General features: G+C 45.8%; 1 protein-coding gene across 17 annotated transcripts in view; it reads left to right on the forward strand.

The window, feature by feature from the left end:
• Positions 1-13,242, forward strand: part of Ttc27 (tetratricopeptide repeat domain 27) — a 181,625-nt gene that overhangs the window by 116,753 nt on the left and 51,630 nt on the right. For all 17 annotated transcript variants that reach the window (XM_076559521.1, XM_076559522.1, XM_076559517.1 and 14 more), the window contains one exon: positions 11,652-11,879. In XM_076559521.1, the coding sequence (XP_076415636.1) occupies positions 11,652-11,879 (228 nt within the window). The remainder of the gene's footprint in view (positions 1-11,651; positions 11,880-13,242) is intronic.

A 13,242-nucleotide genomic window follows, 5' to 3' on the forward strand; every position in this document is an offset into this window, starting at 1 on the left:
CACCTCTTTTTGTCTGATTTTTTAGTTGTTAAAAAATTATGTTCATGTATGTGTGTGTGCTGTGTTCACATGGCTGTGCATGGAGGCCAGAAGAGGGTATCAGATCCCCGGAGTTCCAGGCAGTTGTGAGCTTCGTGATATGGGTCCTAGGAACCATTCTCCAGGCCTCTGCAAGAGCGAGCACTCTTCGCTGAGCCACCTCTCCCGCTCCCTCGTAGCGCCATCTTCAGGGCTTGGCCTGTCCCCTCCCCCGCTTCAGGTTGGTTGTTAGGCCTAGGTCTGTCATTTCCATGGTCCTCAGGGTGTTCTTACAGTCAGAGCCATTCTGAGTCTGCAATTGTCTCCTCCTCATTAGGTTTGCTGGGAGGACTTCCCATAGTTGTCTGCCAGCTCCTTTCCTTGTATGCTGACCAGATGCAAGGCCAGACGAGGGTTTAACTCCTCCCATTAATCCACAATAATCAAGCTACAGCTCACAGCCAAGGAGAACAGTTTGTTTGAGAATTACTTCTGACTAAAGTTCAGAGAGAAAAACCTGGAGTGTTTCATGTCTTTTTTCATTTGGACTTGACCTTTACCCATGTTGCTTATCCCATCTCAAGGCCTGACAGAGTGCCGTCCATGATGGAAGGAGTAGAGTAGGGTCCCTCCCTCCAGCCTCTGAGTTCCCATTGAACAACTTTGAGTAGCATACCATAGAACTGTAAATGAAGACAGAGGGCCCAGTCACGTGCTTGTCCTCCCCAGGTCAGTCCCACCTGAACTACAGCGGGAGTGGTGGGACTCTTCCCCAAAGTACTAGGAGCTGATGGTCTGGATTTGAAGTTGCAGGTTGACCAGTGTGGGTGAACGTAGGCCAGCAAGACATTTTGTCTGTTTTTCACAGTGTGTGAAGAAAAAAGAAAAACGAGAGTACAAATGTTCAGGTTTCATCTTTTAAAAACTCCAGATTTCTTGGCTTCTCTTAGAGACCCAAAAGACGAAAACAAAACCAACAAAAAACCAAAACAACCCCCAAACCAAGAGCCAAAGCAAAACCCAACAAGCAAAGGAAAACAGGGCCCAAATCCTGTGTGGTGTGCTGACTGGTAGTGAGGGGCAGTGGGTTTCTCCTCCCTTGGGAGGTCACTCTACAGCTTCCCTTCACTCTCCAACCCTGCCTCTGGGCAGGTCACAGTGCCCCTTCCGCTAAGCAGGCAGTTTCCCATGTATTATTTTAACTGTAACTTCAGGTTCTGCTTAAGGCCTGGCCGTAAGTTTATGTTGAGATTCACTATTCATATGTAATTTCATCAAGAAAAGTAACTGTGTGGGATTGTAAAAATAAAATAGATTAATAAGCATCCTTTGCACATGTGGGGATACAATTTTATCTTACTTAATAGATATTTAAGTGACAAGTTTTCCTGTATCGATATAAAACTGTGTATCTGAGCTGTGTGTCATCCCAGGATTGAGGAGGCTGAGGCAGGAACGGGCTAGCTGTGAGTTTGAGGGAAGCCTGGGCTCCCGAGAGACCCTGTGTCAGCTTCTTCCTCCTGTCAATCACCCCTCATTTGTGTTTTCCTATAGGGAAGAGCAACTTGGAACTAGCTAGAAAGCCGCACTCTGGAGACCCCTGGTCGATCACATGTTGATACTGCAAAATGATGTTGCAGGGGCTGTGTATGGTGCCCAATGTGCACTGCCCATATCTCTTTTGGTTCTTTTTTAAAGTAATACGTTATGCAGATTTAGTGGATAAGTGGAGGAGGAAGGATAAACGGGCCGTGTTGGAGAGAATGCAGTGTGACTAGTGAGAGAAAGGGAATGTCTGCTGCCTTTGAGCCTGCCCTGGGGAGAGGGAAGTCTGTTGGCAGGAGAAGGAGGTGTCAGAGCTCAAGGAGAAAGAATGAACTTCTCTAAGACAAAAATCCTCAGCATTTATTGTGGGAAGAGGTCCGCCCAGACCAGGCCGGGTCACTGCTCTGGTGTCCTCCCTTCTCTAAGAAGCTGCTTCACTTTGACCCTCCACACCCATCTTCCAGATACTGAAACATCCCCAGTTGATGGAGTTTGGCAGTGACAAGTTACACGCCACTCACCATGTTCCTGCTTCTTAAAGAGTTACGGGGGTTGGGAGTGGGAGGCCGCAGTAAGAGCGTCCCTCAGTGTGTCCATCCTCCTGGCTCAGGCTTACTCTTTGTTTTGTCTCCTTTGCAAAGGTCCTGGACCCCAACAAATCTTCAGGTCTATAGAGCCATGGTTTTTGGTTAAATAGATACTGTTAGGGTATGATTTGATATTCTGAGCTTTGGATCTTACTTTGGGGTATCTGTAGAGTAGAGAATCTCTTACTAGCTTTGGTATTTCTGTAAGGCTAATAACAGTGTTTCCTCATTTATTTCTCTCTTTTTAAACCTTTACCTTTTTTTTTGAGATAGGGTTTCTCTGTGTGGTTTTTGGAGCCTATCCTGGAATTCGCTCTGTAGACCAGTCTGGTCTCAAACTCACAGAGATCCGCCTGGCTCTGCCTCCCGAGTGCTGGGATTAAAGGCGTGCGCCACCACTGCCCAGCTTCTCTTTAAACCCTTTTTTTTGAGAGACAGAGACAGAGAGAGAACAAGTGTACAGGTGTGGGTCTGTGTGTGGAAGCCTGTGTCTCTCTGAGTTTCTTTCCACATTGTTTTCTGAGGCGGGGTTTGTTCAACTAGGAGCCCATGGATCCGGACTGCTTAGTTACAGAACGACCTTGCTCCAGGGATCCTGGCGCCACCTCTGAGTCCTGGGATTACCGTGGCTTGTTTTTTTTTTTTTTTTTTTTTTTTTTTGAGCTGAGGATTGAACCCAGGGCCTTGTGCTTGCTAGGTAAGCGCTCTACCACTGAGCTAAATCCCCCCCCCACACACACACACACCCGGGCTTGTTCTTTACTTGGTTCTGGAGATCTGAACTCTGGGCAACACGCTTGTATGTCAAATGCTTTACCAGCTTGAACCACCTCCCCAGCCCCTCATTTCTAATTTCAGTGATTTGCGTCTTCAGAACTGTCCTTCTGTTTGGTGTTTTTCTGTCTTCTGCCTGATCTTTGTTCTTTCCTTCTGTCTACATGCTTTGGGATTAGTTTGCTCTTTTTTTTTTTTTTTTTTTTTTTGATACTTATGGTAGAAGATGAAGTTATTGATTGATGCTTTTTCTTTTTCAGTGTAGGCATCTAGAGCCGTAAATTTTCCTCGGCGCATTCTTTCGCCATGCCTGTAAGTTCTGGACTGTCTGTTTTGCTTCATCTCAAGGTGCTTTTAGTTTTGCTGTGATTTCCTCGTTGACTCATGGCTGCCTAGGAGTGTGTTCAACTTCTACATGTTTGTGATTCCCTTTATCCATTCACTGCATGACTGCAGGCCTTGGAGATTTGCTGGGCTGGTGTCGTGAGCCACCGTTTAGGACAGCCTGGAGGATGGATGTGCACTCTGAGAAGGGTGCATATTCTGCTCCTTGGCCGGGGTATTCTTTAGGTGTCTTTCAGTCAGTCAGTTTACAGCATTGCTCACGTTTCTGTCCGCTGTGTAGTGTTCTGTCCATTACTGTAAGCTGGGCATGAAGTCTCCGTACATCATTGCTACGCTGCCCACATCTCTTGCTAGTACTGTTGGTTTCTGCCTTATGTAATTTGGGAATGTGTTGTAGGCACACACATTTATAACTGTTACGTCTTCTTGATGGAATGAACAGTCTATCACAGGAGTCACCCCCCCCCCCCCATTAACAGTTTTTTTCTGGAGGTCTATTTTGTCTGATTAGTGTAGCCACCCTAGCTGTCTTGGTTACTAATCATTCCCTCTAGACCCTTTTACTTTCAGCCTATTAGTGTGCTCAAATCTGAAGTGTGTCTCCTGTAGATGACATCTTAGTTGGATAATTTTTATTCTGTCAGTTTCCACCCTTGGTTGGAGAATTTAGTTCCTTTATACTTAATCACTGATAATATAGGTTTATGTAAGTCATTTTTTTATGTCAATCATTTTTTTTACGTCACATCTTTTCTTCAATTTTATTGTCACTCTGTTATTCACCACCTCATGCAGCTATTATCTCAAATTGTTTTCGAGAGTTTTTCCTGAACAAACTGGGAGTTGGATGAGATGCACGTGGGCTCTCCAGCCTTCATCAGTGAGGCAGATACCGAGAACAAAGCTTTGAGGAAGCTCTAAACCCAGTGGGCTCCCTCTGGTGGCTGCCAGACCAGTTCTGACGGGGGCTGCAGCCTGTTGGTTTTCAAGGGTGCTACAGAGTTGGAGGAGAGGGGATAGGCACGGCCAGGTTACAGTGCCACAAGCCGGCTGTTATCATCAAGATGTAGCCATTTCTTTTGAGTGAATGGAGTGAGTGTGCTTTGTATTGTTGCATGTGTGCACTCGGTAGCTCTGAGAGTGCTAGAATAGCTGGTCCTCTCTCTGGTTGCTTTAGGGTGGATTTTCAGATGTCCTTGCCTTTCTTCTTCTTCTTCTTCTTCTTCTTCTTCTTCTTCTTCTTCTTCTTCTTCTTCTTCTTCTTCTTCTTCTTCTTCTCCTTCTCCTTCTCCTTCTCCTTCTCCTTCTCCTTCTCCTTCTCCTTCTCCTTCTCCTTCTCCTTCTCCTTCTCCTTCTCCTTCTCCTTCTCCTTCTCCTTCTCCTTCTCCTTCTCCTTCTCCTTCTCCTTCTCCTTCTCCTTCTCCTCCTCCTCCTCCTCCTCCTCCTCCTCCTCCTCCTCCTCCTCCTCCTCCCTTCTTCTTCTCCTCCTCCTCCTTCTTCCTCCTTCTTCCTCCCCCTCCCCCTCCTCCTCCTCCTTCTTCCTTTTCCTTTTCCTTTTCTTTGCTGTTGTCAATCCCTGGAGTAGTATTAAGCCTGGAGAGAGATTAAGTTTTACCTCTGTCTCACAAGGTTAATATCTATCTGTGTCCCAGTATTATGATAGGGATGGAGGTAATGCATTTACCCACTGATGGACTGACTGAAAATAACCTATGTGTCACCATTTAATGGGAGGATACAAAGTGACGCTGATGTAAAAAGTTAAAATGTCAGCAAGGTTGGACCCCCAGGCTTGCTTTATTTATGGAAGTAGTAGATGCTTTAAATCCTTTTGGGAATAAGAGGTTTCCTGGAGTGAGGGCTTGTTTAAATATGGAAGTTCTAGCAAGATTAAGTTGTAAGGAGAGAGTCAGAGGATTGGGAACGGGTCTTTCAGCAGTGGGTGTGAAGCGGTGATACCAGGAGATAAGTCGGACATTGAAGGGGAGTCGGAGAAGCCAGCTACTCCTCCTCTGAAACGAGACCATGAAGGGGAGCTTGAACAGAGGTCTGTGGAAATCTCTGGGAACTGTGTAGTCGGCAGCCCTGTGAGTTCAATGGGAGATTCCCACAGAGGGCCTGGAGTTGCTTTGATCAGCAGGCCTCACAGCTGGAAAGATCAGCCACACACACACACAAGGCAAGGGCCAGCTGGCTCTCTGTGCTGCCCGGGGGCTTGTTTGGCACTGTATTTGCCCATGACCATGTTGGCATTCAAAGGCTGTTTCCCAGTAGCCAATTCTAACATGGAAACAAAAGCAAAGGGGATTTTAGGGAACCCCATTGCATGTTGACAGGACATCAATGTCCACGTAAGGGTTTAGCCCTTTGACTTGGGAGTTTGGTTATCTGGAAGACGGCAAACTACTAGCAGATGCTTTGTAGATGATCTCACACAGTTAAAGGAGAGTTCTGACTTAGGGAAACTAACAACCATTTCTTTCTTTCTTTCTTTTTTTTTTTTTTTTTTTTTTTTGGTTTTTCGAGACAGGGTTTCTCTGTGTAGCTTTGTGCCTTTTCTGGAACTCGCTTTGGAGACCAGGCTGGCCTCGAACTCACAGAGATCCGCTTGCCTCTGCCTCCCGAGTGCTGGGATTAAAGGCGTGCGCCACCACCGCCCGGCAACCATTTATTTCTTTATCGGAGTTTAGAGCATATAAGAATAAGCATTTATTTCACAAATCTTGTATCTTAATGACTTGGTGTTGTGACCACAGAACCCAACAGAAGCAACTTGAGGGAGGAAAAATGAACTTTCATTTGATTTCAGAGGGATTTTGACCACCATGGTGGTGGAGGCATAACAGAGCTTGGGGCAGTGTGGGGTGTGGCTTGGTGACTGTGGGGGTATGGCAGAGGCATAATAGGGCTTGGGGCAGTGTGGGGGTGTGGTAGAGGCAGAAGTGCTTCGCAAGAAAGCGGAATGATGCCCAGATCAGGCTGGGTATCCCTGATAGTTTTTTTTTTTTTTGGTATCCCAGTAGTAGGTATTTCCACCGATGCAATAAGCCAAATCGAATCACACTGAAGAGTAAAGGACTAGGTTTAATGTGAGCAAAACATTCCCAGTGACTCTTTGGAAAGGGAGCAGGAGAGAAATCACATGGCCATTCTAAAGGGAGCACTTTAAATACCCCATAGGGGAACGGGATGATGAGTGTCCTAAGGTGGTTTCTTGCTATGGTAAGCTTTTGGGCGGAGTCTTGGGCCACCACCTCGGAACTGGGCTTTTGCTGGTTTCTCTGAGAGGGTGAGGTTTGGGGGAGGCAGGAATGGGGCTTTCTCCTCTGGGGCGAGCTGTTCCAGGTGAACAAGCCCCTTCAAAGGCCCTGTTTGCTAAAGGTTCCAAGATAGTGCTTATAGCTGTGACAAGTGTTAGAAACAAGAGCTCATACGCAACATTTTAGATTAAAACCATAACTACTTGTTTTAGTTAATAGGTAGATTCCTTGGTTAAAAAAAAATAGGTAAATTATGAAGAAAATTTTTATAAGTTGAGCATTTTCTCATAGTAAGCTATGGCATACAGCAGTTGATTTTCAGTTGGTTTTTAGTTGACATTGACACAATTTCTCATAATAAGCTATGGCATACAGCAGTTGATTTTCAGTTGGTTTTTGGTTGACATTGACACCATTTCTTATCTTGGTTTCGTGAATTCTGTCAGTATATTATCATCAAGGCCATTGACTGATGAGGTCTGATGGGCTGGTAAGACATTCAAAGCCTAAAGTTCATGTCATTCTCAGGCAGGCTAGGACAAGTGTATTTTCACTGTGCTCTGATCTGACAGTATGTAGCCATCAGATAGAGAGAAGGGCCAGGGCTTCAGAAAAGAGATCATGTCCTGGACAGTAGCTATAATCAGTACCACCCTATATTATTTATAATAATTCATGGTGCTTTCCAGGACCTACGCATGTTCTTAGTTTAAATAGATGTGTTAACTGTTTAGATGGAACGCTCTGTGGCCTTTGTAGACAGGCAATGCTGCTGGGTTTATTCCTTTAAATGGAAAGGTGAAGCCACAGGGACCATTGCTTTGCTCTCTTTGCTGGAGTCACACCCCTGAGGGGTTCTGCTGGCTACTCATTATATCTAGCTTGCTGTGTGTTCAGGAACTAGGGAAGTAATCATTGGTGGGTTTGGATACTTACTAGGCTTACTCTGGAATGGACTGACTCCTACAAGTTCTAAAGAATTAGCATTAACCAAAAACTAAATCTGAAAGAGGAGATATTGGCGTTTTCCCAGGATACAAATACCTAGTAATGGCTACGTTTAATTCTTAACAGCTGAACAGAAGAAAAGAATTTTGCCGGGAGGTGGTAGTACACGCCTTTAATCCCAGCACTCAGGAGGGAGAGGCAGGCAGATCTGTAGATGTAACCAACTGTCTTATTAAATAAGAAACACAGAACCAATGTAAAAGAGAAAGCCAAGAGGTCAGAGCTCAGAGCTAAAATCTTACCCTTCCTTCTGCAGTGCTCCTACCTCTCAGAAAGAGAGCTACTTCCTGTGTGTTTGTCTTTAATATAGTCTTTCTGTTCTGCCTTCTCATTGGTTGTAAACCCAAATACATGACTGCCTCTTCACTACCTGTAAGTACCGCCCTCCAGGTCTTAAAGGCGTGTATCTCCAATGCTGACTGTATCCCTGAACACACAGAGATCTACCTAGCTCTGTCTACCAAGTGCTGGGATTAAAGGCGTGCGCCACCACCGCCACGCTCTTGCTATGGCTCTAATAGCTCTGACTCCCGGGCAACTTTATTTATTAACATACAATTAAAGTCACATTTCAGTACAAATAAAATACCACCATACAGATCTCTGTGAGTTCGAGGCCAGCCTGGTCTACAGAGTGAGTTCCAGGACAGGCTCCAAAGCTACACAGAGAAACCCTGTCTCGAAAAACCAAAGGGGGAAAAAAAAGAAGAAAAGAATTTTGTTATGTACTTGGTACATTATCACATGGTCCTTTCTAAGTGGTAATTGTCCTCCTTTATGGTGTTTAAGAGACTGTGTCTTTGAAGATAATCCAGGGATAGGAACTGGGTGAGAGGTGGCATTTTGAGTAGAAGCTCAGATACTTTTTGAAGTGTTACATAGAGCAGGATTGACCGTTGTTGGCTGCCTGTCAGCTTTGGTTGTGATCAGTCAGCCACCACTTAGAATCCATGCTGGTCCAGCTGCTCTAGCATGACTTTAGCTGGCTGTGTCTGCTGCACATCACCATGCCTGTTGTGCTTGCTGTGCAGTTGGCAGGTCTCTGTGGCCTTGGGTCTCATCATCTCTGTTGTAATCCAAAAGCTCTGACAGCGGAAGTCCTCCCTCCCAAGCTTTCCCCTATTACACGGCACATTTATAACAGTCCTTCTCAGGGATGCTGCTTCTCCCATGTGCACTGTGTTTCTCAAAGCCAAGATGAAGGGAGCAACCCTTAGATCCTCTGGATGACAAAGTTGGGGTGGGTGAGCAGGTTGCACACAATAAATCAGCAAATCTCTCCATTCGGAATGTTGGATTCCTTTACATTACAGGAGGAATTTCTAGTATCTCAACTTTGCTTAGTTTTTGGCCACATTTGAGTCCAAGTGTAGTCATGTAGTTGAGCACATTCTTTAGAACCATCCCCAGGTGTTTGAATTAGCATTGTGAGTCAGAACTCTCCTAGGGGCTCAGCCTGATTTCAATTATGATCCCATTTGTCTCTGGTTTAACACCTTTAACATCTTTTTGATCCCAAGGTTTTCTCTGTATAAAGTAAAATCGTTCAGTGCCTTCTAAGTGTGAATTTATGTCTAGACGCTGTGACCGATAGAATGGTGGAGGCGCCAGTCCTAGTATCTTAAGGTGAAGGAGGATCCATCTCGACTAGAGAAGACTGTTGCCTCTGCTGGCATAAGGCTCAGAGGAAGTTGGGGGATTTCTGTTCCTTGACGAATCCAAAAGGTCTTGAGCCTGGTCTTTCGTGATCTTGGCCTCTTCTGCTCCTGCTGGTGATGGAGGAACTGGCTTTGGGGTTGCTCAGCAGTTACAGTCAGGTGGTGGTGAAGTGGGTGCTTCGTGGGCTTGGGACACTCATGCCAGCAGAAGCACTGCACACTAGGAGAGCTGGAGAGCAGCTGGAGTGGTTTCCTCAGCTCGTGCATTAGCTGAGGGGCAGTGGGACTGCTTACATGGCAGCCCAGGCCTCCAGCCCAGCATCCAGGAGAAGCTCCCAGCGTTGAAAGGCACTCAGTGTTATTTTTGCCCACCCAGAGCACTTGCTGAAGGATTAAAAAAAAAAAAAATGATGTGTAGTTAAAAGTCCATTGAGAAAATAAAAATCATAGAGTGAACCATATTTGATTAGCTCTGACTTTTACACAGAACTAATGAGCCTCAGTCTGCCCTACCTGTGCATCAGCAGTCCTGTAGGAGGCATCAGCCGGACAGCGACAAGCCGTCAGGCTCTCTGAGGTCATCAGAAATCCCCTGGTTCTCCACCTTGAGGATGAGAACACCCAGGACTATTTTCTTTCCTTCCACTGTCTAGTGAGTTTGGAAGCAGCTGACTTACCTCTCGCTAGTGTTCCTTCATAGTGTCTGTGCTTGTAGGTGATTTAGTCTGAGGCACCAAGGTGTCAATTCCAGAATTCTTTCTTCACTGGGGGTCATGGACTGCCAGTGTTTGTACCCTTCATAATCATGGCATCTTCCAACTCAACAGATGAGATGCGGTCACAGATTTCCAGGGAGACAGTGCCTACAATCACATCTATACTGAGTGACTATGATGTTTATTGCAGACCACAGACTCCACTATTACAGGGTAGAACAGAAAGGAATTTTAAGTGAGTCAGCTTTGGAATTTCTGGAATGGTGTGGCACAAAGTTTAAATGCCATCCTGTCAAGAGAAATGCTTTGAACTACACTGTAATCTTATTTCACCAAAGATGGTGTAGCTACTATCATTCGAAGTTTGGGTTAAATGTTTGTCTTTATGGGTCACAGAATTTTGGTCAGATACATTATTAACCAATATATTATTTATGAATAGAGGACTTATATTCTAAAACATTGAATTATAAAACTTCATGTTTGTTTTGGCTTTCAGGGACTTAGAATTATTTTCCCTTGGAAACTGCTTAATTAATTTTGATTCCATGTCCAGAGTAGGCTTGACAGTCTGTAAATTACCTGTACTATATCACAAATGCAAAAGTGCCAGCATCCTAAGACACTTTCAGAAGTGCATCCCTTGTTTAAAAGAGTTCACAAAATTAGACAGCTTAGTAATTACAGATATGTCTAACTTAACTTAAATCTAATATACAGGCTTTGAGCTTGCCGATTTATCAGAAACAGGACGGCAGACATGGGTGAGGTAAGTTGAGGATGTGTAGTAGTAATAAGCACAGAATGAGCTTACATGATCAGGTAGCCTTGCATTATGGACATTAGTCTTGTAAGTTCCAAAACTAATGGGCTGACTGTCTGGAACCACATGTGCCTGCCTGGTGTTGGTGTTACCAGTCAGGCTGGGTACCTTTTGCTCCACCCGGACACAAGTCATGGGTAAGCAAGGAGAACTTGGTTAAGTGATGGTCTTCAGCAGCTGTTGTACTGTTGAGCATTTACCAACAGTGATCAGGTAGACAGGTGTGAGCAGCAGCAGGGTGTACCTGCTGGAGTTATGGCTCCAGGCGAAGCCTTGAGGATCAGGCCCCCTGGCTCCGCAGCTTTTGTGTAGGTCCAGGGAGTCAGGATTCCTTAGCCACTGACAATTCCAGCTCCAAGCCTCGGAGCTTACCATTAGGACTCCGAGACCTTCGGTTCTAAAGAACTGCCAGCTTTTTGGAGCCCGTCCAGTGACTAGTGCCTGCTCTCTCTGCCTCCTTATAACCGGGCTTCTACCTCAGTTCTCTGTCCTTTCTACTTCGTGTATTGTCTCCTTTGGAACTGCCCTGTGCCCCCTCTTCGACAACTTAAATACAGAACACTTACACACCAATAATGCTGTGGGCGAGGGGAGGTAAGGACACTTCCCCAACAGCAGCAGTGGGGCCAAGCAAAGCGGGGAAGTCGTGGAGTGGTGGAATGAACCTCCCGACAGGCAGGAGGCTCCCCAGTGCCCGGGGACCCCGGGGCCTTAGAGCAGGCCCTGCTCTCCTGGTTCCTTTTCACTGGGGCCGCATTTGTTTTCCCTTGGGCCTTTCTCAGGCAGCCTGTGCCCTCGAGCCATGAAATGAGCAAATAATTGAGAATACACAGACTATGAGATAAAAGTTGTGCATGTGCTAAAAATAGCAGGTAGTCACAATTAAGCGATTTTGCTATTTTTGTTGTTGTTCCCAGGCAGAAGAGATCCTTCGGCGAGAACTGGAGAAGAAGGAAACGCCAAGCTTGTATTGCTTGCTTGGAGATGTCCTGCAAGACCACTCCTGCTATGACAAGGCCTGGGAGCTGTCTCGACACCGAAGTGCGCGTGCCCAGCGCTCCAAAGCCCTCCTCCATCTTCGGAACAAGGAGTTTCGGGAATGTGTGGAGTGCTTCGAACGCTCAGTGAAGATTAATCCCATGCAGGTCAGACCTCAGAAAACCTTCGATTCTTGGCTTGGGGTTTTCTGCCAATAAATACAGTAACGTGTACAGTGGACTATTGATCATTTAAGGAGAAAATGTCTAGATTTATACACACACACAAATACATCAGAACATTTGAAATCTGTTTTCTGTATGTGTGTATGCAGGTGCACGTGTCTGGGCACATGTGGAGGGCAGAGGCCAACTTCAGGTGTCGGGAGCTGTCGAGCTTTGTTTTGAGATGGGGTCTCTCATTGATCCAGAGCTCACTAAATAGGCTGTGCTGACTGCCCCTGAGCCTGGGGGTCCTGCTGTCTGTCTTCCCAGGGTTGGGATTAGGAAGGTGTGCTGCCACTTGGGTTTTCTTACAGGGTTCTGGGAGTCAGACTCGGGCCCTCATGCCTGGACACTTGACTGATGAAGTCATCTCTCCTGCCCGCACGAACAACTTTGTAACTTTATAAATGTGCAGGAGAGGTCCTGTGTCTAAGGGGAGGTTCCTTCATTACACGTAATATACTCGGTTGGTGGAGTGGTTTTCTGAGAGATGGCCTCTTCTCTCTCTGTCACACTTTATATTTGCTCTCATTTCTCTGGTCATGGCACCTGAGCATGCGCACCAACTTGAATAATTCACCTGCTGAAAACCCGGGTTGCATCCATCCCTTGCCTGTTCAAAAGGAAGCTGCAGTGAAAAGGGCGAGCCGAACCTACAGACTCAGGAACGTCTTTACACTTAGACTAGGGGAGGCCGCCGACCTTTTGGTTCATCAGTCACACTAGATGGGGAAGAACCGTGCCACACATTAAATATGCCACAAGCAATAATGAAAGCTCATGAGAACAAGCTTGTACAGTTTGTGTGACATTTGCTACTACAGAGAAGCGAAAAGGCCCTCACATAGTGATCCTGACCATGCGCTGCCTCCAGAGGGTCTTTTAAGGTCATTGAACAGGCCCGCCCCGTTTGTGACCACTAGTAAAGAAAATGAACATCTCTAACTAACAAACTGTTGATTAAAAAAAACCAAACAAACCATAAATGTAATATAGAGTTATAAAAGTAACAGACCTAGTGGGTCTTTTGACATGGCACTGAAAACCGAGTGAGCGCATCAGTATCTGGTTTGATGGAAACAGTTCTGGTTCTCAGGAGGCCCTCAAGGGCTTATCAGACAGTCTGGTTCCGATTTTACGCTCAGTGTGCTTTGTTGAAAATAGTGGCTCAACAGTTAGGAACACTTTGCCCTTACCAAGGACTGGAGTTTGGTCCTAGCAACCATTGAGAACTCCAGTTCCAGGGGGACCGACACCCTCCTCTGACCTGCTTGGGTACCAGGCACATACAGCACGCTTATAAAGA

Source organism: Peromyscus maniculatus, chromosome 22, assembly GCF_049852395.1.
Source record: "Peromyscus maniculatus bairdii isolate BWxNUB_F1_BW_parent chromosome 22, HU_Pman_BW_mat_3.1, whole genome shotgun sequence".
NCBI classification, from domain to species: domain Eukaryota; kingdom Metazoa; phylum Chordata; class Mammalia; order Rodentia; family Cricetidae; genus Peromyscus; species Peromyscus maniculatus.